The sequence below is a fragment of the Anser brachyrhynchus genome, assembly GCF_964034855.1.
Source record: "Anser brachyrhynchus genome assembly, chromosome: Z".
Lineage (NCBI taxonomy): Eukaryota > Metazoa > Chordata > Aves > Anseriformes > Anatidae > Anser > Anser brachyrhynchus.
Window position 1 is genome coordinate 15,056,856 of NC_137697.1, and position 24,156 is coordinate 15,081,011.

Genomic DNA, 24,156 nt, shown 5'->3' on the forward strand with positions numbered 1-24,156 from the left:
TGTTTGAGGAAAACCATTGCTTATTATTTTACTTGTATATCTGCATGTTACATTTGTCATGCTTCACATTACATGAGGCAGAGCGGGAGCATGTACTTTAGTGTTACCCGGAATGTTATAACATGGTCAGTTAGTGCTAAATAATTCTGAAAATGAAGTAACAAACATGGTGCAGATGCATGAAAAGCTTTACAAGTAAAGAAGGGTTTCCAGACATTTATTTCTGGAACTGTACACCAGATATTAAAATACAACAAATACAAAATAATGCTCAAAAAAATCAGTGTTTATGTACAAATATTAAAACCAATGCAATAGCGACTTCCTCTTGAACATCTGATACTAAAACATGTTCCGATTGTCACTAAATTTATTGTTATGCACAGGGTACTTACTTTGAACTGAGAATAACTGGAATCTCTGTTTTATTAAGAGGACTATAACCATATGTACTTATTTTACAGTTGATAGTATTTTCCTTTTTTTCAGTTAAAAATAGGAATAAAAGAAAAAAATAGTAACCTGGTCATTATTTTATAAATTACTGTATTTAGTTTTCCCATCTGTAGACAATGTGCTTGTAATGCTGGGCAAATAATGTCCCTATTGGTCAGTTTATCCATTAGTTTACATTCAAAGTTAAAATATTCACTAGAGACTTTGGTTAAGTTATGTAATATCACTATGTTCTACTGGATCTGATTTTTTCATTCATTTTTGACCCTCAGTTTTAAAAATTAAAAACAGGAAACAATTGTACAATTCATTGACCTAATTGTACACAATTTAGTATTCTTCAAACAGTATTGTACATCCTTCAAGTAAATTCAGCAGTTTGAGCATGACAAGAGGAAAACTAAACATTTAAAAATCTAGCATGAGAAGATGATGTATGACTAACAAAAGTAAAAGTATTGCTATAATCACAGCACCAGTTACACTTCTAAATGAATCAGCTATCCTCTTCAGATTCCCTGTACATAAAAAGGATACATTTACCAACACTGCAATTGCCCATTATGGATTTTTGGTTTGTTTTTATGAAGAAAAAGCGTGGCAAAGAACAAAGAATTCATCACAGTTTGTTATAAGAATTGTGCTTCACCATCTAAGAACCAAGGCAAGGTAATTTCTTCATATGCTTGCAATTCAGTTATCTTCGTGCTGACTTTCAAAACGCAATTCTTTTAATAAACAGTAACAAGTTCTCCATTTAAATGTTTAAACTGAGAGAAAAATATGTAAGTCCAGCTTTTAAAAGAAAAATTCAATAAATAGCTATTTTACATGGATAAAGTCATAGTGGTACAAATTTATGAATGTCACATCAAGCATGCACAAAAATGTTCCTATACACAGAAGTAGTCAGAAAATATTGAAATAGATATCTAAAAAGATATGAAGAATTTACATATTTACAAAATCTTGCAAATTATTGCCTCATTTTAACAAGGAATTAAAAGTAAACGATACCAGCTAGCTAGCCAACAGGCTAAATAAGATCAGCATTTAAAAATCTACTAGACTAGCCGGAATTCATTTTTCTCTCATATCATTTTCTGAATTTTGGTCAAAAGTCTTTATTAAATAACTAAAGTGTCCATTCAACTTGCTGACAATCCAAACCTTAGACAAGTCTCTGTCTACATTAAGATCTCAGCAATGCATAGATAAACTGAATATATTACTGCATCAGCTAATGAGAATGGGCATGTTCATTTAAGTGCAACTGGTATAAGCATTCAGTCATCTTTGTATAATGATTTTTATACACACCAGCCACTCACTGTAAACCCATAGATAAAATTGAATGTATAACAATGAAGGATTATGGCCAGTATTTTACAAAATTACATAAAAATGTGTTGATTCATAAACAAAAGAAACAAGATACAAAGTTCAGCACAAAACACAGCAACAAGAAGCTGACAACTTGGCTAAAAAATGTCAGAGTACAACACAGGGCCAAGGCTACCCGTTATTTACTGTGTACTTACCAAAATTACACGTTCCGGATGTATAAATTAAGAACTGATTACAAATTATCTCTACTTTTGTCCACTGTGCTAAACTGATCTGCATTTAATATGGTAAATGTGCTATTGTGTAAACAATTCAAAGCAATCTTCATTACAATGCCATAAACTCCATACTCTGCATCCAAAAGTCAGGATGACAATGCAGTTCACAGTATGCATAATAAATACCCTCTTCCCTTTCAAATATTAGTCACTACTTTCTAATTACTCAGAATGACCTTGAAGCAACTATTACATATATCAACAAAGCAAATCACTTGAATAATCAAATCACTTGAACAATGAAAACAAGTTAGTGGCAATTAAGTTTATAATATGAACAGTGCAAAGAAAAGTATGGAGGGAAAGCAGTAATCTTACTGAAATAAGGTTTGGATTCCTATTAAAAAAATTCCTATTAAAAAACCTGCAAGTTGTATGCTACAACATGCTACACACCAATACTGTGTTTGATTTGACTCTCCCACAAGAATTAGAACAAGCGTTTGCAAGACAGACTTTCTGGATGGCTGAACTGGACCCAATGTACGGAACAAAAATTCACTGAAGTAAAATAGTTACTTTTATGGGAAACATTTTCACTTGTCCTTTCCTATGTGACCAAGCTAGCAAAATGCCATTTTTCAGCCAATGACTTTGACAAAACAAATAAATGCAATCCACACTAAAGAAAAGCTTTTAAATACATACTTCAAGGTTCTACTACTTCTGTATAAACTAGACAGTCCCTCAAAACTGTAACACTTTGAACTGCAGTGCTCCAAACAATTTAAGATGTCTTCCAAAACATAAGACTGTTTAGTGGTAAATCCTAAACTGTGCAGACTGTAGGTTTATGCAACAACAGCTGCCTTAGGAAAGTTAAATTACACAATTACGTTACTCTTCAAGTTGTGGACAAACCCCAGCAGAATACAACAGCCTAAAATGCATCTGTTTAAGCCAGTCAGTTTAAAGTACACAGACACCTCTGGCAGTATAATTACTTCTTGTAAGGTAGCCATGGCCTATAATTTTGCAACAGCATCCAAGTGTAGGTCTTCATACTTTACTCGTGTTAAGTCCCTTGTGCTAGCTTCCACCAAGATGAACTTGCTGTTTTGTAAACTGAAGTGCTCTAGTTTAGTATCACATGAGAGAAGGTTCCATTTAAAAAACATCCTTGTATGTTTGTGCAGTTTAAATTAAAGAAGCCCATCCCTGCCTTTATAAGAAAAAAAAAATGCTACATTGGGCAGGGATCAGGATCGGTACCTGTAAACATTGTTATTCCACTGCAATTGTTACAGCAAAAGTAACTTAGACTAAAAAGCCACTCCAATCAGTTCAGAACTTCTGTGCTGGTTTTGAAATGGTGGCCTCTGTCTACAGGCTTTAAAAAAAAATTGAAGCAGAGCTTAAAGCTGCACCACAGAGTTCTCATAGTCCCAAACTCTGCCAAACATCCTATGACATTTCCACATTTATGGACTGAAAAAAGAAATTACTCTTGATAAATCAAGATATAGTTCTATACATACAAAGACATCACTGATGTCATAATGTTCAAACTTCCAGTGAAAGACTAAGCAAACCTGATAGCTCCCATCAAGTTTACTACTACTGCATAAAGTACCCACTGTTTGTTTCATTTTCCACAGTCATTCTGAGTGAAGGGCAGTATGTTGGTGAAGAGTGTGGGTGTTGATAAAACCGTTTGTCTCATTTGAAGATAGACTACTGAAGTCAGCCACTGAAACAGCCATTTTGGCACTGGTAATATGGTGCGTATGGTTCTCAAAGTCCACACCAAGGTTATTTACAGAGACATCATTCATGAAGGATTCTGGGACAGCAATTCCCATTTTCAATCTCTTTGCGGGTCTTTCTGTATCCTCACTGCACATGTTCATTGGGTTTAGCTCTGAATGATAAAAGCCAGTCTCAAATAAATTGAAACAATCACTTTCACCATTGCTTGGCAAGTTAAGCAACTCTTCTGTTCCAACAGGCACATGATTAACTGGTGCTCGGGGTAAGCTGTCCATAGGAGGAAAGGCATCATCCAGGCAGTTCACATCTGAAGCATGGCAGACTGTAGCTACACTATTTGTCAATGCTGGAAAAACAGACGAACACAAATGTAAATGAAACAGTAGTTTATGTAGTCACAACAGTTAAAAGTTCTGTTTTCTTTGATTTACCTGTCAACTCATTGGCAGTGATAGAGTTCAGAATGCTTAGCTGTTGATCAGGAATGGTTTCTGTTCGACTATTAGATGTTAAGGCTGAAGTGTGCACTGCTCCACCAAGGGCTTCTGCTTCATCTACCAAACGATCCATGTAGTCCCTAAAAGAATAGTACAACCACAATGGGTTACTTAACATGAAATCAGAGCATAGAATGATGACAAAACTTAATCTTAGTTGCCATAGCCACAGCAGCATTACACGGCAATGATGGGAGAAAAAAATCTTCTACATTCAGGATTTGCAACAGAAAACATATTCTAGCATTGTACTTACGTAACTCCTGGATGATGATTATATCTCTTCTTTCCAAATCTTGTTTGCTGAGCAAAATAATCATAACGTTCTGACTTCTTCCACATGTAATAGAAAGCCACACACTCAGCAACTGTTCTGGTTCTTACCTAAAAAAAGGCAAGAAGGACTGACAAGATTAATGCACAGACGTTTTGTCATCTCTGCAGCTCCCATATCCCTGCAATATTGTTAGATTTATTACTCCAGGATCTGGAACAAACCAATTCAATAAACAGATTTTGAAGAGATCTAAAGTTTCATGTAACTGTTATGTCTGTTCTACTGTATTACATTGTTGTATGTTCTTTTTAATAGATTGAAACTGTATCTGTATCTGAAATATTTCAGCTGATAAACTATGTAACAATTTTTAAATTATACGACAGGCTCTTAGAATGGAAAAAACTCATCAGATCAATAACCCAAGAGTAGTGAACTAGAAAAGACACTCAGTACTGATTTCTTTTCGTAAAGTCAGGAACTGTTGAGGCTTGAAAACAGATATGCACAGCAGTATGTTTAAACAAAACAAAATTGTTGTCTTGTTGAGAAGGTATTAAGGACTCCTAAGATTCATTTTAATCTGTGTTAACTGTTCTTTTTCTCCAAAGTGGATGACAAGTCAGATTCTTGGAGAAAAAAAATGTTACTTCTGCCAATATTCTTATAAAATATATCCATTTTTGGATGCAGAAACATTTCAAATCACCATCAGCTCACAGTTCCAGTTTAAGTTTTACTATATGCTAGGATATACAAACATATCCTGATACAGTATGGTAGTAAACTGTAATTGAGCTTGATCAAACTTACAAAAGCATCAGAGGCAAATCCAAACTGCCTTGGGTGCAGTAATAAGCCTCACTATTTTAGGCACCAACATAGCAAGAAGGGAAGGAGATGAACAGATGTCTATATACACCACCTAGTATCTGAAGTCCCAGCCAACGCTTTGTAGTAGAGTGATAAGGAAATATATTTCATAAAAGTTCTCCGTGCACTAACTCTTGACTAACTGATACTTTCAATACACAAGTGACATCAGTTTATGCTGGGTCCCAGAACTTTTCCCAGACTTTCTGACATTCTACCTATTTGAATAAAAACTAGTGGTTTTCTTAGACAAATTCCAGTCCGTAGTGACATATACTTCAAATCATGTGCTTTGTTGCATGTTGAAAAAAATACTAAAAATAAATTTAAAAATTACTTCTTCGAATCTCTGGTGAATTACTGTTTATTGGTAAGGTCCATCTGTAATTTGAACTACCCAAATATTTATCATAAGGCAGGTTAAGCCAGGTATAGAGCAGGACTAATTGACAATAATTGTTCAATAGCAACCAGAACACTGTAAAGTTTACCTGAAATATGACAAACACATCAGTCTCATAAAGAAAAAATACTCAAGATGGTATCAAAACATAAACGAAGTACACAGAAAGTTTGGAAGTGTCCATACTGATATATATTTTTGATCAAAAAATATCCAATCCTTATTCTTCAACCACAAATGAGTTAATTAGAAGCAATCCAGATCAAGATTAGAATTCCTTCAATTAGCCAGAAAACACAATCCTGATGGATGAGGACAGTACCTTCTGAAAACACAAAGAGCTAAGCCTGCTTTTGTACAATTACACCTTTCTTGTGATAAAAAGAAAGTTAAGATGTGTTTTCCCTTCCCACAGCCACAGTATGCAAGTTTTATACTTTGAGGAGAGACAAGCCTTTTAACTAAAACATAATATAAATGCATAAATATAAGTGATGTCAGTGTAAGTCAATTTCAGAGACAGTACATCAACTCATTTAGCTTTTTCAATGACATCTGAGGTAAACTTAGCACAAAAACACCAAACTGGTTGTAGTATGTTGGTTGTTATCTCACACTTCTACATGACTTTGGACAAATTTATTGCTCTGAGAGATTTCCAGCATCATATCATCTACCAGTTCTTCCATTTAATTGTAAAACACTAACCTTGTTTTTCTGTATGAGATGGAAGTCTTTTCCATAAATCAGAAGTGCATGTTCAAAGCTTCTGCATTCTTCTTCTGTCCATGCTGTCATCTCTTCTAGCCAATAACAAAAACAGCATATTATTTGTGCTCAAGAAACTTTTACAGAGAATAAAATAATCGTGTTGCTAATGCATGAATATGCAAACACACTCTTAAGAACAATAGGTTATTCAGACCTAGTTCTTTCCTCTACTGTATAGATATTCTACCCCAAATCTAACACTCTTATTTATAAAGACTCATAGAAAAGTTTGATTTCTAAAATCTTTTATCTTTGAGGGCAAAGGATATTCAAAAACTGATTATTTCCTATGAAATTTGTCACAAAAAAAGACTTAAAACATCATGAAAGTATCAGATTAATTTTCTGACATACTTCTTGCATAGGTCACTGATCAATATCAACTGAGTATCAACTTACAGCAGCACTCATAGCTCATTTCTGCTTTATGCAGTATGTATGTTAAGACTCCAGAACTTTTTTTGCTAAATCACAGAATGGTTTAGGTTGGAAGGGACCTTAAAGATCACCCAGTTCCAATCCCCTGCCGTGGGCAGGGACACCTCCCACCAGACCAGGTTGCCCAAAGCCCCATCCAGCCTGGCCTTGAACACTTCCAGGGATGGGGCATCCGCAGCTTCTCTGGGCAGCCTGTGCCAGTGTCTCACCACGCTCACAGTAAATAATCTCTTCCTTTTATCTCATCTAAACCTACCCTCTTTTAGTTTAAAGCTATTTCTTCTTGTCCTATCACTCCACTCACTGACAGAGTCCCTCCCCAGCTTTCCTGCAGGCCCCCTTTAGGTACTGGAAGGCCGCTGTAAGGTCTCCCCGGAGCCTTCCCTTCTCCAGGCTGAGCAACCCCAACTCCCGCAGCCTGTCTTCATAGGAGAGCTGCTCCAGCCCTCTGAGCACCCTTGTGGCCCTCCTCTAGACTCTCTCTAATACGCCCATGCCCTTCTTGTGCTGTGGAACCCAGAGCTGAACAGGACTGCAAGAATACATTGCCAGCTCACGATAAACTTTGATTTTCATGTAAGGAAGTAATAAAACTACGGGCAAGCAAGGCAGAAGTCCATTTTCCACTTAATTCAAACAAAGCTTTCCAAATTCTACCAAAGGCCTACAGAACAATACGGCGGAATCAGATTAGGGTTGACATAACACAATGTTGATGCAGTGAAGAAGAGAGCGTGGCTCATTGATGTAGCCAGCTATGTTTTCCTCATTCTGGTATAAATGCCATCAAACTATTGTTGTGTGTGCCCCGTCGCTGGAGGTGTTCAAGACCAGGTTGGACAACCTGGGCAACCTGGTCTAGTGGTGGCATTCCTGGCAGGGGGGGATGCAACTGGGTGATCTTTAAGGTCCCGTTCAACCCAAGACATTCTATGATTGTTGACCATGAACTCAAAAAAATACTGCAACAAGGGTGAGAACTGCCTTACAGGAGCAAAATCACAGCTTCTATCCCATCCCTCAGTCTGTGCCATTCTTACAGCTGCAGTGGAGGAAAGAAGGGAAGAAAAGGTGTAAAAGCTGATCCTGTAAACTTGCATAAATTTGCAAACTTCCCTAGCAGAAATTTCCAACAGATTAAGTATAATCTGTGCTAAAGACATGATGGAAAGGGAAATGCTTGTCAATCTGATTCTTACTCAAGGTTTTTCTAAATAACTTTAAGATTTTTTTTCCAATGCATTTCTAAAAAATCACATACTAATTCTTACCCTGAGATGCCTTTCCATTTGAACAGTATCTCTCAATTGCTTCTTTAACGTTATGGCTACTCTTGAGAAGTTCATACAGAGCCTATAAAATAAAAGAAGATTTAGATCATGTATTTGCAAATATATGCAAAGATTGTATATTTGCAAACTTTATAAAGAAGAATCTTCTTCTTTATAAAAAGAGTTAAAGTTTGTAAATATATAATCTAAATTTATGAAACTAGCCTTTCAGTGAGCATGCCTCATGTCCAAAAAAGAGAATTTGGCTTTATTCATGATAAAAATATTTAAAAAATCAGTCAAAACTAAAACTATCAAAACGTTGAGGCAAGGTTTAAACGAGCAAATGTAAAATATGCAGTTATTTAAAAAACACCTGGATTTGTCAAGAGTATGGCAATTAGAAGATCAAAACACTGCCAACATTCAAATACATGTAACTTGCCTAAATAAGCACATGCTTAAGATTACAAACAAGATCCTGACCCCAATAATATCTAAGCTAAAAAAAAAAAAAGAAGAAATAATGAAGTTGAGTATTGCTGCCTTTATAATACAAGCAAAGAAAGAGAACACCTTAATTACAAAGCAATGTGTCACAAATGGAACAGGATATAAAACATACTTGTTCATTGTCCCGTGTATGTAGTCCTTCAGGAATTCTGCCAATCATTTTTTCATTTCCTGTTCTTAAGAAGGTTTCAAAAAGGTATTCCTTAACTTTATTTTCTGAGATCACATCAGGCTTCCAAAGTAAATGGTCTTCGTTTTCATAGGCTGTTAAAACAGAAATCCATTAACACCAGGTGTGACATTTTAAAGACTATAACATAAAAGCTATTTTACAAAGACAGAGAACAGGAACACAAAAGAAATCAAATCAAATACCATCATGCCACTTATAAATTGCAGCTCACTTTTTGCACAAATGCCTCAGTTAAAACACAAATTCTGCAGTATGGTGTGGTAAAGAGATTCAGGTTCCATGAGGGAGAGATTAGGGACTGAACTCTTCAGACAGAGTCTTTCCATAGGAATGGTTTGTACTCTGCTAGATGATTCAATCATATTATGCATATATACACATCATCTTCATACGAACAAACTAGCAAACCACTCTGTTATATTCAGATGTGTATCAGGTTTACATGGCAAGGTTTTGGTAGCAGGGGGCTGCAGGGGTGGCCTCTGTGAGCAGAGCCCAGCAGCTGCCCCATGTCAGAGCAGAGCCAGCTCCAAAAGGGGACCTGCTGCTGGCCAGAGCTGAGCCAGGGAGCAGCGCTGGTTGGGCCTCTGGGAGAGCAGATTGAAGAAGGGGGAAAAAAAAACCTGCTGCACAACAGCAGCTGGGACAGAGGAATGATAACCAGCCCTGCAGCCCCCCAGGTAAGTACAGCAGGAGGTGTCCAGGCAGGCAGCAGCAGTTCCCCTGCGGCCTGTGGAGAGGCCCCTGGTGGAGCAGGCTGTCCCCCTGCAGCCCACGGGTCCCACACGGAGCAGATCTCCACGCTGCAGCCCGTGGAGGAGCCCCCGGTGGAGCAGGTGGATGTGGCCTGGAGGAGGCTGCGGCCCATGGAGAGCCCCCGCAGGAGCAGGCCCCGGGCCGGAGCTGCAGCCCGTGGAGAGGAGCCCACGCAGGAGCAGGGGGTCTGGGGGGAGCTGCCGCCCGTGGGGGACCCGTGCTGGAGCAGTTTGCTCCTGGGGGATGGACCCCGTGGTACGGAGCCGTGTGGGAGCAGGTCTTGAGGAGCTGCTGCCTGTGGGCAGCCCCCGCAGGCTCAGTTCGGGAAGGACGGCATCCCGTGGGAGGGACCCCATGTGGAGCAGGGGCACAGAGTGACCGTGAGGGAGCGGCGGAGATGAAGCATCAGGGACTGACCGAGGCCCCCATTCCCCTGCACTGCTTGGGGGGAGGAGGTAGGAGAGGGTGGATGGAGGGAAGGTGTTTTTGGTTTGCCTTTAGTTTCTCCCTGTTTTAAGTCTGCTAGTGATAGGCAATAAATTACATCAATCTCCCTCTGCTGAGGCTGTTTTGCCCATGATGATAATTGTTGAGTGATCTCCCTGTCTTTATCTCAACCCTTGAGCCCTTTGCATGGTATTTTCTCCCCCTTATCCTTTCAGGAGGGGGAGTGAGAAAGCAGCGTTATGGAATTTAGCTAGCCATCACTGCCAAACCACTGCAAACTGGTTTTCAACAAATAACCTATAGTTTACTATAACATTGTAGAAAAATACTTTAATATTTCAAATATTATACATCTGGGAATAAAAAAATAAGAAGAGGAGGTGGCTAACTGATCATTTTCAACCATAATTTGCCAAAACATAATTAACTGAATAGAATTTAGGTCTTAATGTTATTTCTTTTTGTGTTCATTAACAACGAAATTTTGTAAACTTGTACACTGCATGTTTTACAAACAATAAGGATGGATAATCCTTCATAGCAGACTGAAATCATGTTTGTACCTCTAAAGTAGCTTGACAGACAACATATCAGTCCTATAAAAGATGGCTTGAACCTTTGCCAGTCTGTGCAAACATTATAAGATCTATAATCTAGAATTTAACTCTGACCAATAGGTGTGATTAACATTGCACATAATGTTTCATGTAATCTCTTCGTAATGCAATATTTAGAGTTTTTCACACACAAGTGTAATGGATGTTACAGTAGAGAGGCAAAGAGTTTTCTCAAACCTCTCATAAAACTGCAGGGAACAGTACTAAGCAAAGGTGAGGAATAGTGCTACATCTTCTCAGGAAGTGCTGCTATGGCATAAGAATATAGAAAGATTTCGAACGGATATGTTACAAGCGTAAGGTGTATAGAAGAACTGAACTGCCATCTATGACAGTTCCAGCAGCTGGGACTACACAGCAGAAATGTAAGCCTGTCTGCCATCACCACCTCTTCAGCTAGCACAGAAGAGGCTATTGCAGGATCACCTTTATGTAGAGGGGGATGATTCTGGAATTGCTGCAGTGTAATTCCAAAACTCTGAAGCCTGTTTATTCCAGTACATGCAGTGTTTCAGAGTACCTCCACCTTATACCTCTGAGTGCTGCTGACCCTCAGGTTCTACCTCCTTTATTTTTTTCCTCTTTCATTAATCAAGACAATCCAGCATTTCTTGCTGGAGTCCATGCCTGACATTCTCAAGAGGAGCTCCGTGGGCTCTCCAATCCTGACAGCTACCACATTGCTGGCAAGGCCAGCAGACATGACTCTCACCAGTTCTCTCTAGCATCAGCTCATTCCATTGAAAGTTGTTAGATTAACTCCCTCCTGGTCATCCTCTGGTTATTCTCTAGTTCTTGGTTGATAAAAAGTCAAGAAGTATAAATAGTATAAGGGCTATCCAGAAAAATCTTGGTTTTATTCCTCCATTTCTTGCAACTGGTAAGCATCGTGCCTGAATCTTCGAAAACAGGAAGCTGCCCTACGGCTCTTAGGCAGCACTCACTAATGCTTCCAGCTCTGCAGTTAACAGCCTTCTTCTCTATTAGAAACAATCATTGGCAATGGTGAAAAGACTTGATATGCTTCATTAGAATAATATTCCCACAAAATGTGTCGTTTTGAAAGCAAGTAACTGACAGAATTTTGAAAACTTACAGAAAAAAAATTTATTAAGGTATCTCCCAAACTGTTCCTTAATTTCACAGCTGTTCTAGCCATGAGAAAATTTCTCTCATTTTTTTTTTTTTTATTATCAAAGCCAACTGTGTTACACTTTTCTCATAGTGAAAACCTTTAAAGACACCAAATAAAACTCTTAGATTATTTTTTCTATTCAAGCACAACTGCATTTTTTAATCCAAATTTACACAGGAATAACATTGTACTTAAAATGTGTTTTGTAAAAGACAAAATGTATCAGGACCTATATCTCCTTCTCATACCATGGAAATTAAAAATAGTTTATTATGCTTTCTATATCCATTTTGTAGCCCACGCAGTTTTGCTTGCCAAAAAAAAAAAAGCAATTAAAGAAAAATACTGTTTTGAACATCTTCATTGTAAACTAAGTTACAAACTCACGGCCCAGTTATGATTCTCTGAGGAAAGTATTTCTTTCTTGACCCATTGTTTGCTTCCTCCTAAGATCACTAGCTACTTCTGAATTAACGTTGTAATCCACACTCATATGTCTTCTTGAGAATGTCTTCTCGAAGTTGTAGAATCACATTTCTGAGCAGTAATTATGTGGTTGCATCACTTCACATTTTTAGTATTTTTAAAGCCTCTGAGATTTTAACTATGTCATTGACTTTACAATAAAAAATTTAATTAATATTTTCCATCAACTGCTACATAAAAGCATAAGATAAAAAGTAAAATAGGCAGAAGAACTTACCCTTTTCTTCATCACTGTACCTGCCAAGGTAAGGTGGAATTTCAGCCTGGTACTGTGAACCAACCATTATTTCCTGAAGATTTAAAAAAAAAAAAAAAAAAAAGGAGAAAAATATGATCAATATTTTTTTTTCATAAGGAAGCATTAAAAAATGCCCTTTACTTGGCATTCAGCAGGGAATTTCAGAACAAAGGTATTATTTTAAATATGTACTGAAAATATAAAATCGAAACTGTACTACTAAAAATACATTAACTTTGTTTGTTTGTTTTAAGAAACAATAATTACCTTTCTCAAATCTTCAGATGAATTACCATTGTCTGCTTCTACATCTTCACCATCTGATTCTTTATCTCCATCACACGTAGTGTTTGCTTCAGACACAAAAAAGTTTTGTTTTAGCTGGGAAGCATTTTCAGTTTAAACACAACTACAAGAAATTTGTTATCTTTTGCTTTTGAAAGGAACACTTGCTTTTATTCAGGAAGACACTGATCATGATTCTGTTGATCTACCCTTCCATAGCAAACTATAGCATTAAGTCAGAAAGCACTGGTACTTGTATGCTACAGAACTGAAACATTCATCCTCGCTGCAACTGAAACAATTTGCTAACAGATAAAGGAAATAAAATCATTTTCTTTTCATCATTTTTTTTTTCAATTAAGGCTTGTACCTTATTGAAAAGGTATGGGAAAATAAAAAAACTTCCAGGGCTAAAACTTAGCCCCAGTTAATCAAAAAAAAGGTAATGTATAAGGTAAGTCTTTTTTACCTAGCAAAGACTTTAACCAGAAGTTTTAATGGGTATTCAAAACATTATTTTAAACAAGGCTGCTTCAACATGAAGATACAGCAGCAGTATACAAAACAGAATAAGCAAAAGACAGCTCACTGATTACTCTTTTTTACTCTTTTTTTTTTCCTCTCCTTGGGAAGGCAGACAGCAGAGCGGTCTATGTAATTCAAATACAGTACTTCACACAATAACACATATTTTAGAATCTGGAACAGTCTGCTACAGTATTCTGAAGTAATTCTATTTTTATAGATGTACAATCCCTGGTAGAACGGGATCTACCATTATAATAAGATTAAAGCTATTTTGTATTCTCAAACTACAACATGCTCAAAAATAGGGTTGCATTTTTTAACTTTGTCACACCTTACTAGAACTGTCAACATCACAGACAAAATCCAAGAATATATTGACAGAGGCTCCTCTTCCGTCATTATTAGAATCACTAGTCTCTCTCTTTTTGCTGCTAGAAGAAGCAGATAAGAAGCTAACGCGAATTTATGAAATAACGTTATACCTGGATAATCACTTGCAATTATTTATTTCCAATTAATCCAATGTTTAACTTAACTTTACCTTAGTATTAGAGAAATGAAAAGGGAACACAAAAAAAGAGAAGACTGCCAACAGGACAGACACAGTAAAATGGTGTCAATTAGTAAATATTTGATTTAAAATGACCAACCAAAAGTTCTAATAGAGAAAGAGGAACATTCTAATAGAAAAAACATGGTAGCTGAAAACAAAGATAACTGTTTCTTAATCCTAAGCAAGATGAGGGTTTTTCCATAAAGCTGCCTCATTTTCAGTGTCGTATTTGTTAACGGTTCATGAGTAACGTTTAAGTGCCACCAAATTTGGTGTTTGCTTAATTTAACGAGTGCGCGGTAATTTTTAAGGTTTTAGAATAGGGTTTTAGGATATAATGTTTAGAATATCTCTTTCAATATGAATGTCTTAGACTACACCTTAGAAACATGTGAAGAACTACAACTGCAGGTGACTGAGGCAGCACCTTTATCATCCTTCATCTCTAGAAGGCTGAACTCCCCCAGAAATAGCTTAAGACACTTGCCAAATTAAAACCATGATAAAAATCCTTTGGCTCACCCCATGAAGTCCTATAGAAAAGTGCTGTATTTGTGAAAGAAAAAAATCACAAAGAAATCACAGCCCCGTTCACATCCTCAGGCTGAATGGAGGACTCACTGGCTTAAAAATGGCAGCAAAGTTTTAGTAGAAAAACACTAACTTAAAAGAATATTCATGTCATTCACTAAAATACCGAAAATCATAAAAGTTTTCCTCAACACAGCACTAAATAGTAATTATAAAAAGTTACTGTATTTGTAGCAAAATTAATCAATTTTATTTTATTTCTTTGAGCATGGTACCAAGTATAGGTCTTTCAGGTAATTAGTGATAACTACGAAAGACAACATTCATGTCCAACATCCCCCAAAGCACTATTTCTTAGCTCCCAGTAAAGTTAGCAGTCTGCAAATTTGACAGTTAAGCTAGGAAGCTGTATATAATGCCAGGACTCTTTAGAATACTGTTACAAAATTAGTTTTCCTACATCTTAATGGCCGAGGAAAGAAGTCTGTAGCCTCATGTGAAGTAACCGATGGTGTCAAGTCATCAGCAGACGACTGTGTTTCTTCATCATCACCCGACAAAAGGTCTTTAGCTATTTCCTCCTGTATCATGAAAATAATAACAAAATAATATTAAAAAACAACAATAAAAAAACCTCAAAATATCTATTAAGTACAGACCAGCAAGGATTCAGATTCATCACATTTTGATAATTTAATTAAAACGAATTATTTTACCCTAAGTATCACAGGATGGTTGAGGCTCAAAGAGACCTCTGGAGATCATCTGGTCCAAGCCCCTGCTCAGGCAGGGTCACCTAGCACACACTGCACAGGATCACATCCAGGCGGGTTTTCCCTATCTCCAGAGGAGACTCCACAGCCTCTCTGAGCACCCTGTTCCAGTGCTCTGTCACCCTCACAGTAAAGAAGTGCCCTCTCATATTCAGAAGGAAATCATTTAGTAGATTGTATTCCCTTCATTAAAAAGCTGCTTTGCTCTTCCTAAATCCAAGAACAAATATAACTGTTTATTTCAGAGTTGACATAGGGGCTCATTTCCCTTTTGTCCTCTATTAAAGTAAAGGTACAAGAAAAAACCTCTGCAACTATCAATCTCAGACATTCCTCCAACTGCTTCCACTGAAAAACACTAATGACAGAATTCTAAAGTTTTGAGACAATTTCCATTTTTTACATCACAGATACATTGAAACTTTAAGAACCTGCTACCCTCTAAACTCTGAAAAAAAAAAATTGCCAGGAACTTTGGTAGGCTTTTGCTGAAAAGACAGTTACAGAAAATAGACAACCCAGTATCTTACCAAAATACACAAAAAATTGAATTTTCCATGGGTTAAACAAGAGAAAAGGAAGAAGGCAGAAAGAAAGAAAAAAAAAAAGAAAGAAAAAGCTCACTTCCTCAACTAGCAGACGTGTGAATCCCTCTGAATGCAGGTTAGGGAGGGGAAGAATGGTATTAGACAACAAGCTGACTACATATTTGTAGCCTCAACACAATCATGAATCCTAATGAGAATCAGATGTGCAGAGCCATCGTTATACTCTACTTTCCGTGGAGTTTACCATTACATCATACTTTCAGAAAGTATTAAAAAAAAGCATATACTTACTACCTATAGACTTTATAATCCAAATTACTGTCTGAATACTCCTTACAACCAAAAATCAGCTTAAAATCTCAGAATTCAATGTTAGCCTGCAAATCACATAAGCTCAAGTTTTTACATCAGCAATGCAATGCATATAGTCATTGTAGGTAAATACAGTCTCTCTCTCACTCCCTGAAGTTGAGATCTTCCCAAATGATACATATCTGAAAGGAACATTCCAAACATCCACGACAGCATTTTCAAGTTATCCACATAAATTTTTATATGCAACATGTATGCTGGAATCCAGAATTATTATTTCTGGATGTTGCATATACTAAAATAAAATATAGAGCTTTGGGGAAAAATCCCACTTCTCTTTAAAAACAAACAAACAAAACCCTACAGTTCTTTGGACGTATTTTAGAAAAACTTCTCATTCTCATCTCAACTTTTAGAAAAATTTCTAATTTGCTGTTAAAAATTGCCATTGAAACTGCCATGCATTTTTAAGTGCAATAAGTGTAACTAGAATCAGATCTTCAATGTCCTTGAAAATTAATGAATTCAAAATAATACAGTAATTATCAATTGCATATTGAAATTGACAAAGATACACATTGTGTAACATAAAGAGGTAGTCAAACATAATTTGAGGTCACTTGGATTTCTGCTTTTAAATTGTAATACCGGTAAAGATGGCTCTCCAACTTACTTTATCTAGAGTCATATCTGGAAGTTCATCTGCAAGTTCACTTGGAGAGCTATCCGCACTGGAACCTGCTATAACTGGAATTGTGGGTTCATAGCCATAGAATGCCAGTAAATCTTCCAATGGCATGTTTCCTTCCTAATACAAGAGGATTTACAAACACTTTAACATATTGCCAAATACTTGTGAACAGTTCAGGCCTAAATGGATAAGACGTATTTTGAAAAACAAAAGTAAGAACAAACAAAGAAATACTTAATTGAAAGCAGAAAACTTGAATCACGATTTTAAGTATTTTCAGGCACAGGATTGAAATAATTCATCACCACCTCTATTGGCATATAGTGAAGTCCAATCATACTATTCAAGAAAAATCTTTACTAGATGAAACTAAATAGTAATTGATTACTAAACATTGATCCTTATCTGATGATTTGCCTGTATTTCTTCAAGAGAAGATACACTAGGAATACAACCCCCCTACAAGAGAGAACTGCAGAAAAACTTGAAGATTTTAGTCCTACATAGTTACAGCTGCATGTGTAAGTTCAAAAACCCACAAAAGTAAACCAAAATAGCAACTCTTTATTCCTCATTTCCATTTTCCGCACAACATATTTGGTAGTGACTGCTGAGCAGCTAATATGAGAAAGACAGCTAACGATTTAGAATGAAAAAAAAATCGAAAGAAAGGCTGGATTTATAATTTTTTCAGACAGTTTTTGATCAAATGATTCTACTAAATACCATATTTGCAACCTAAGACAATTAATAAAACAACAAACCATGGAGATTAATTTACCTGATTCAAGCCATCAAAGAATAAGAAATATTTTCCAATATTTATACCTTTAAAAGTTATATTACCTTTAAAAATTTCTTGTTGAACTCATACACTGATTAAATTACTTGTTTTCTTTAGTCAGCTAAGGTGTTAGTCCTGCAAAGACTTTTCACAATGGGTAAACGTAAACACATGTCCAAGTCTTTCCAGGATCGGGACCTAAAGTAATAAAGTGTTTAAGATGAGTGGCTCTCAGTTCTATTTCCTTCTATTATAGAGGCAATAAGATCATTTTGTGGAGTAATAACTCCATTTTAACCACTAGACTTGGCAAGCTCCTTTGTTATTGTAACTACAAGTTCATAATCAGCAAAAAAGTAATTGTACATGTAGAAGGACAAAAAATCAGGAGTTCATTGAATTCACTGTCAATTCAGTATTTAATTTTTTTTATATGGGCTACACAGATACAGCTTCATATCTGATGCCAGAAATTACACTTTCCTGAAACTCGACCAAAATCTGCAGTTATGTTGAGCAATATAAGTGGGTCACTGAATGGTAATTCAAGTAGCGTCAATTTGTGGGTGTTCAGCATTCAACAGACATTTAAAATGGGTGATGCACTGACACGGATGAACAAGAGGTGTAAACAGGAAAAGCATGTAATTAAACAGTGTAAAATACACAATATGAAAAGCCAAGGAGCATGTTGGTCATTCTGTACACCCACCGACTGCCGAACTGATAAAACAGAGACAGAAAACTACAATTTACATAGCAAATGAATGTGATCCATCACGCCTAAAACATAAATGTTTGTTTCCAGACTGGAAAAGCAAAAAAAATGACCAACAGAATGAAATACAGCTAGTTGTCACTTAAGAGCACTCACAATGTATAATTACTACTTATGTCCAACTTCTAAAACTTAGGAGTGATAAGAAGTGGTATTTGATAATAGGACTTTTAAAGCCAGCTTCAGTGGTTTCTCCTCCAAAGTAAAAGCGTTCTTAAATGAAGAAGAGTCTGAACTTAACCTGTCACTAATTCCTTTGAAAAGCCAAATTCAGTCTTTTTGTGAGAACGCAGTGCTATCTCCTAACTAAACCTGATTTTCTTTTCCTCTTCTTAAACAAGCTGCAAAGGCGTTTTTTAGGAAATTGCATTATACAATGCAAACTAAAGAACAGGTTGAGTGTTCTTTACAGTAAAAAGGGTACAACACATATGGACATTTAGAAGAGGGTTAGTCACTCTTACCTTTTCTAAATCTTCAATTTCAGAGCTGAAATTTTTGCTTTCTTCCATCATTTCCTCTTCTTCAAGAGTACGTTCATCGTCATAATCATGTACCAGCATTTCAGCAGAAGGGTCAAAGTCATGATCCTCAGATGATAAAGAGCCAACTATAAAAAAAACCCTAATCTGAGTTATTTTTTCTACATCAACACATGAAGTTACAACACAGAAAAAAAAAAAAAAGATTGCATGTATTCTTTTACATATAGGGTCAAAACTTCCAATGGAATAACTGGAACAAACACCTAGCTACCTGACAAATTCAGCTGTTTTAGTTGGCCTTCCCTTTTCATACTTCTAAGTAATAGGTATAATTTTCTCTCTTGCAGTACTTGGAAGAACTATCTGAACTACTGAAACAGTTTCAGAAGTACAATCCCAAATGAGTATTCTGCTGGATAAAAGACCATTCAAATCATCCTTGAAAACACTGTTGAAGTATAAAGCATGTATGTCACAAGATATCAGGTGCTGCAGGCATGCCAGTTGTACCTTGCAAATCCAGAGGCTGTGATTTATAGTCTCTGATTCTATTTATAATGATTTATATGGTAACTAGCCTAGTTTTTCACTGGTAAATGGCTACCTTAGCTGACGAACCACCTTTCTACTAACAGCAAAATACACAGTGAGACTCACTTCAGCTTAGTTTAGCCTCACACTTAGTTTAGCTCATGTCTTGGCACTTGATCTAGAAAGAAAGAACAAACTGCAGAGTCTCAAGAAATAGAGAGGAAAATATACGGGAAATAACAAAATGCTTCTAATGGATCACATTTAGTTAACCAGCCATTGTGACAGCTCTGTGGTGGTCCGACAGAGACTTTTTCATTACTCAAGGAGGTAAGTCACCCAAAAGTACTGTTACTATTTTAAGTGCATTTTGTCAACTCTAAGAAACCTTATCATTAGATTCGACAAGTTTTTCAGATGTAAATAATTCTGCACTGCAAAGTCAAAGAAAACTACAGAAATACAGGGTTGTTTTATACTTCAATGCGGACTTGCTTTCAGGGCTTTCAGGATGGAAAAAGTAAGCAGATTAGGATATTTCTTTCGCTTCTGGTTTCGCCTTCTAGTTATTACATACTAGTGCTCTGTTGCAATCCTTGGCTGATGAGAAGCAAAGAAAAGGTTTATTAGGAATTATTTCCTCAGAAGAACTTCTTTTGAGCATCAAGGAAACACCTACAAATTTTCAATCCTTTTCTTCAAAAAAATAAAGCAGTATCCCTCACTGCACTGATTCTAGCCTTCAAAGAGACATTCGTATACACTAACACTGCTGAGTCTTAGAGCATCTAATTAATTTTCAGCAATTACGATAAGTGTTTGTTCCTTACATGCAGGTAATTAAAGTAAACGTTGTCCATTTAGCGTGCTTAAGACAATACTGTGCAAGTTCATAATACCATACAATAAGGAAACATTCAGGCCAAAAATGCTTTTTATTCACATGCTATTTGTATTGTGGTCTCATGGATCTCCCAGCATAGCTGATACTACTACTCCAATTACAGTAACTACATTGTGTGTTGAATTTTTTCCACTGTGAGCTATTGCATCCTGATCCCATAGCTTTTCAAGAACTGAGAAACATCTTAATCTAGTATATATACATATGTCTATATACATACACATGCATATATACTCATATGCTCAAGACTGTTGTTTCTAATCACTGCTGTAACTAATTTTATATTTGAATAACTGAATTGGAAGGTCTACACAACTCATACTTTAGGCAAAAAAAAGTCCCCCCTCAGCGTCTTTGAGCACTCAATATCCAACCCATACTCAAGTAACACAAGCTTGCCAAATTCAGTAAGAGCAGTTAAAATGAAGAAAAGTAGCTAATGCAGAATAGAAGCAGGACAGAAGCAAAGGCACTCCCCAGAATACTTATTCATGAGTAGCCCTGATGAAGTTAAATACGCTTGCTTGTGTAAAGGGAAGGTATTCCAAAGAACCTTAACAGTGGTTCAAGCCTTAACAGTCGGATATAACTATGCTTTTAAGTGCTTTCTGGTAATATTAAGAAGTCAAATATTCACACAGGCCTGTAGTTATCAGCAAGAAGAGGAACAGTCTCTCTCTCTCTCTACCCAGACTACATGGCTTTCCTGAGATGCTGACTTAAAAGCACTGTAAAACTTTGTGTTCGTTTGGAGCTCCCAGCTGGCAATTACTAACTGCACCGGGAGTTAGGGGATGAACTCTCGGCGCGCATCCCTTTCTTTGGAAATCATGCAGGCGATTAGTTACGTGAAGGCGCTGCGCTAGAAAAGCTACGAGGCAAGAGAAGATAACTGCGGGGAGGATCAGGAGGGAGAGCGCGGCGTGCGGCAGGCAGGCAGGCAGGGTGCCGGGCAGAAGCTGGCGAGGACGAACCTGGGCTCGAACTCCCAAAGGAAGCCTGTGGGGAGAGGAGAGAGAGGGGTGAGGCGCGGGGTCCCGCCGCAGGTACCGTTCCCCATCTCGCGGCCGCCCGTCCCTCCCCTCCGCCGCCGGGGCTCCCCCCGCTCCCCTCCATCCCACTCACCCCGCCGCAGGCCCCGCACCGGCCCCGCCGCTCCCGCTCCTTCCCTCCCACCCCGGCCGGGGCGGGACGTGACAGGGGCCGGCGGCGACGGGAGGCAGCCGGGACCGGCCGCCGCCTCTCCCCGCCCGGCAGCCCGGGGCTGGCTCCCGCTCCCCCCCCCGCCGCCCGTTCCCCCGTCCCGGCCCGCCGGGGGGCCCCGTTCCGCGGGCTGCGCACCGGCACCCGCCGCGCGGCCTAGTCGCGCAGGCTCCCGCTGCCCCGGCGGCGCCGGAGGCTCGTCCGCCCGCCCCGCCGCCCCGCCAGCCCCGCCGCCCCGCCGGGCCGGCCCGCAGGCTCCTCACGGCGGCGGCGATGCGGGCGCGGGGGGCGCTGCGGCGGCGGGGGGCGGCGGGGAGCCGGCCGAACCCCGGCGCCCCGGCCCGCTTTCCCCGCTCACCTCCGCCATATTGGGACGATCGGGGCCGAGCGGCGGCGCTGCGCCGAGTGCCCGGATGGGGCCGCTAAGCCAATGGCAGCCGCCGAGCCCCAGCCGGAGCCGGCCGGGGAGGGCGCCGAGGGGACGGCGGCACCGGGATGGGGCGGAGGAGGCGGCGCCGGGACCCCGCCTCCGCCGCCGGCAGCGCCGCCGCAGCGCCCCGGCAGCGGCCCGCCGGGCCTGCCCCGACCGGAGGGGGCGCCCCGCCGCCGCCGCGCAGCCGGGGCTGAGGGAGGGGCGCGGCCCCCGCCGGGCTCTCCCCGCCCAGCGCTGGGAGCCCCGGTGGTGGTGCCGCGTGCCGGGTCCCGTAACTTACAGCCCCGTCCCCGGGCAGCAGGGCTGCGCCGAAGTGTCAGCCCGCGGAGGAGGGGTGCGTGTTAGTTACCTGTGCGTTAACCCCGAGTTTGGTCCGGCCCCCGGTGCCGGTGTAGGAGAGCTGAGTTGTTACCAGCAGCACTTCAAGTGCCACCAGTCTCGAGGCAGGAAACATAATGCCAGGAACCGTGCTGTTCTTGATTGTGCAGCGTGGCTTAAACAGAGAAAGGGGTATTTACTTCGCAGTGCGTTTTTACTACTTAAAAACGGGTGCATTGTATGTACAAAGTAATCCCACTTTGTGGTGCTTTTACCCTGCTGGGCAGCAGAACTCCACCACAACCGCTCTCACTCCCCCTCCTCAAAGGATAACTGGGGAGAAAATACCATGGAAAGGGCTCAAGGGTTGAGATAAAGACAGGGAGATCACTCAACAATTACTGTCACGAGCAAAACAGACTCAGCATAAGGAGATTGATGTAATTTATTCCCTATGACTAGTGGAATAGAACAGTGAGAAACGAAAAACATACTAAAAACACCTTACCCTCATCCACCCTCACCTACCTCCTTGTCCTGAGCAGCACAGGGGAACAGGGAATGGGGCTGCGGTCAGTCCCTGAGGCTTCCTCTCCGCCGCTCCTTCTCGGTCCCTCTCTGCCCCTTCCTACACGCGGGGTCCCTCCCACGGGATGCCGTCCTTCCCGAACTGAGCCTGCGGGGGCTGCCCACAGGCAGCAGCTCTTCAGGACCTGCTCCCACACGGCTCCGTACCACGGGGTCCATCCCCCAGGAGCAAACTGCTCCAGCACGGGTCCCCCACGGGCGGCAGCTCCCCCCAGGCCCCCTGCTCCTGCGTGGGCTCCTCTCCACGGGCTGCAGCTCCGGCCCGGGGCCTGCTCCTGCGGGGGCTCTCCATGGGCCGCAGCCTCCTCCAGGCCACATCCACCTGCTCCACCGGGGGCTCCTCCACGGGCTGCAGCGTGGAGATCTGCTCCGTGTGGGACCCGTGGGCTGCAGGGGGACAGCCTGCTCCACCAGGGGCCTCTCCGCAGGCCGCAGGGGAACTGCTGCTGCCTGCCTGGACACCTCCTGCCCTCCTCTGCACTGACCTTGGTCTCTCCAGGGCTGGTTATCACTCCTCTGTCCCAGCTGCTGTTGTGCAGCAGTTGTTTTTTTTCCCCCTTCTTCAATCTGCTCTCCCAGAGGCCCAACCAGCGCTGCTCCCTGGCTCGGCTCTGGCCAGCAGCAGGTCCCTTTTGGAGCTGGCTCTGCTCTGACATGGGGCAGCTGCTGGGCTCTGCTCACAGAGGCCACCCCTGCAGCCCCCCTGCTACAAAAACCTTGCCATGTAAACCCAATAAAATGTGCCTGAGTTCTGTTTGCAGATGGTGTAGTGATCCCCAGCTAGATTAGGTACTTAAGCAGTCAAGCTCTGTACTGTTTGTTTTATTCTACTGCACCTGTTGCTCTGATAAACAGAGTAAATTATCAAATGCTTGCTGCACTGCTGATTTCACTCTAATTCCAATGTATAAACTATTCTTGTACCTCCAAACTACACAGCACCTTAAGATGTAGAACTACCTACCTTTGATGTACCTGGTGGTATGATCTTAATAAAATAAAAATCCCAACACTTTGCAGAAATACAGAAATTGACAACAATTTCCTACAAATGTTATCACAGTCAAAAGCATCCTGTACCAAATCTTCTGCTAATTTGCCAGTTAAAATATTTTATCAGATGTAGATCAAAGGGAAGACCTTTTTTTAATTATAATTCAGACCACTTTGATAAAATATTATGAATTCATAGCTCTATCACAGAA

General features: G+C 39.8%; 1 protein-coding gene across 8 annotated transcripts; it reads right to left on the reverse strand.

Annotated features, from left to right (window-relative positions):
* Positions 1 to 200: 200 nt before the first annotated feature.
* Positions 201 to 23,617, reverse strand: MIER3 (MIER family member 3). 8 transcript variants are annotated; one of them, XM_080574629.1, is made up of 15 exons: positions 23,437 to 23,617; positions 22,892 to 23,048; positions 22,395 to 22,538; positions 21,258 to 21,408; positions 18,954 to 19,099; positions 16,910 to 17,044; positions 15,064 to 15,184; positions 12,974 to 13,059; positions 12,686 to 12,758; positions 8,947 to 9,098; positions 8,322 to 8,403; positions 6,550 to 6,644; positions 4,545 to 4,672; positions 4,223 to 4,368; positions 201 to 4,137 (listed from the first exon to the last, which is right to left on the reverse strand). In XM_080574629.1, exons 3-15 carry the CDS (start codon positions 22,497 to 22,499, stop codon positions 3,680 to 3,682), a joined length of 1,878 nt encoding a protein of 625 aa, XP_080430755.1. In that variant the 5' UTR covers positions 22,500 to 22,538; positions 22,892 to 23,048; positions 23,437 to 23,617; the 3' UTR covers positions 201 to 3,679. The 8 variants fall into 8 exon arrangements, with proteins under 8 accessions (XP_080430755.1, XP_080430756.1, XP_080430754.1 ...); XM_080574630.1 differs by lacking the exon at positions 23,437 to 23,617 and having other exon boundaries at positions 6,550 to 6,641; positions 22,892 to 23,257; XM_080574628.1 differs by lacking the exon at positions 23,437 to 23,617 and having other exon boundaries at positions 22,892 to 23,257.
* Between the last annotated feature and the right edge of the window lie 539 nt (positions 23,618 to 24,156).

Bases quoted from the DNA above. Each gene is read 5' to 3' on its own strand.
- MIER3 (XM_080574629.1), bottom strand. From the start codon at position 22,499: ATGTTTCCTGCCTCGAGACTGGTGGCACTTGAAGTGCTGCTGGTAACA. The intron at 19,100-21,257 runs GTAACTAATCGC...TTTTTTTTATAG, and splicing joins TTCTAGCGCAGCGCCTTCAC to TTGGCTCTTTATCATCTGAG. The intron at 9,099-12,685 runs GTAAGTTCTTCT...CTGTTTTAACAG, and splicing joins GTACAGTGATGAAGAAAAGG to CCTATGAAAACGAAGACCAT.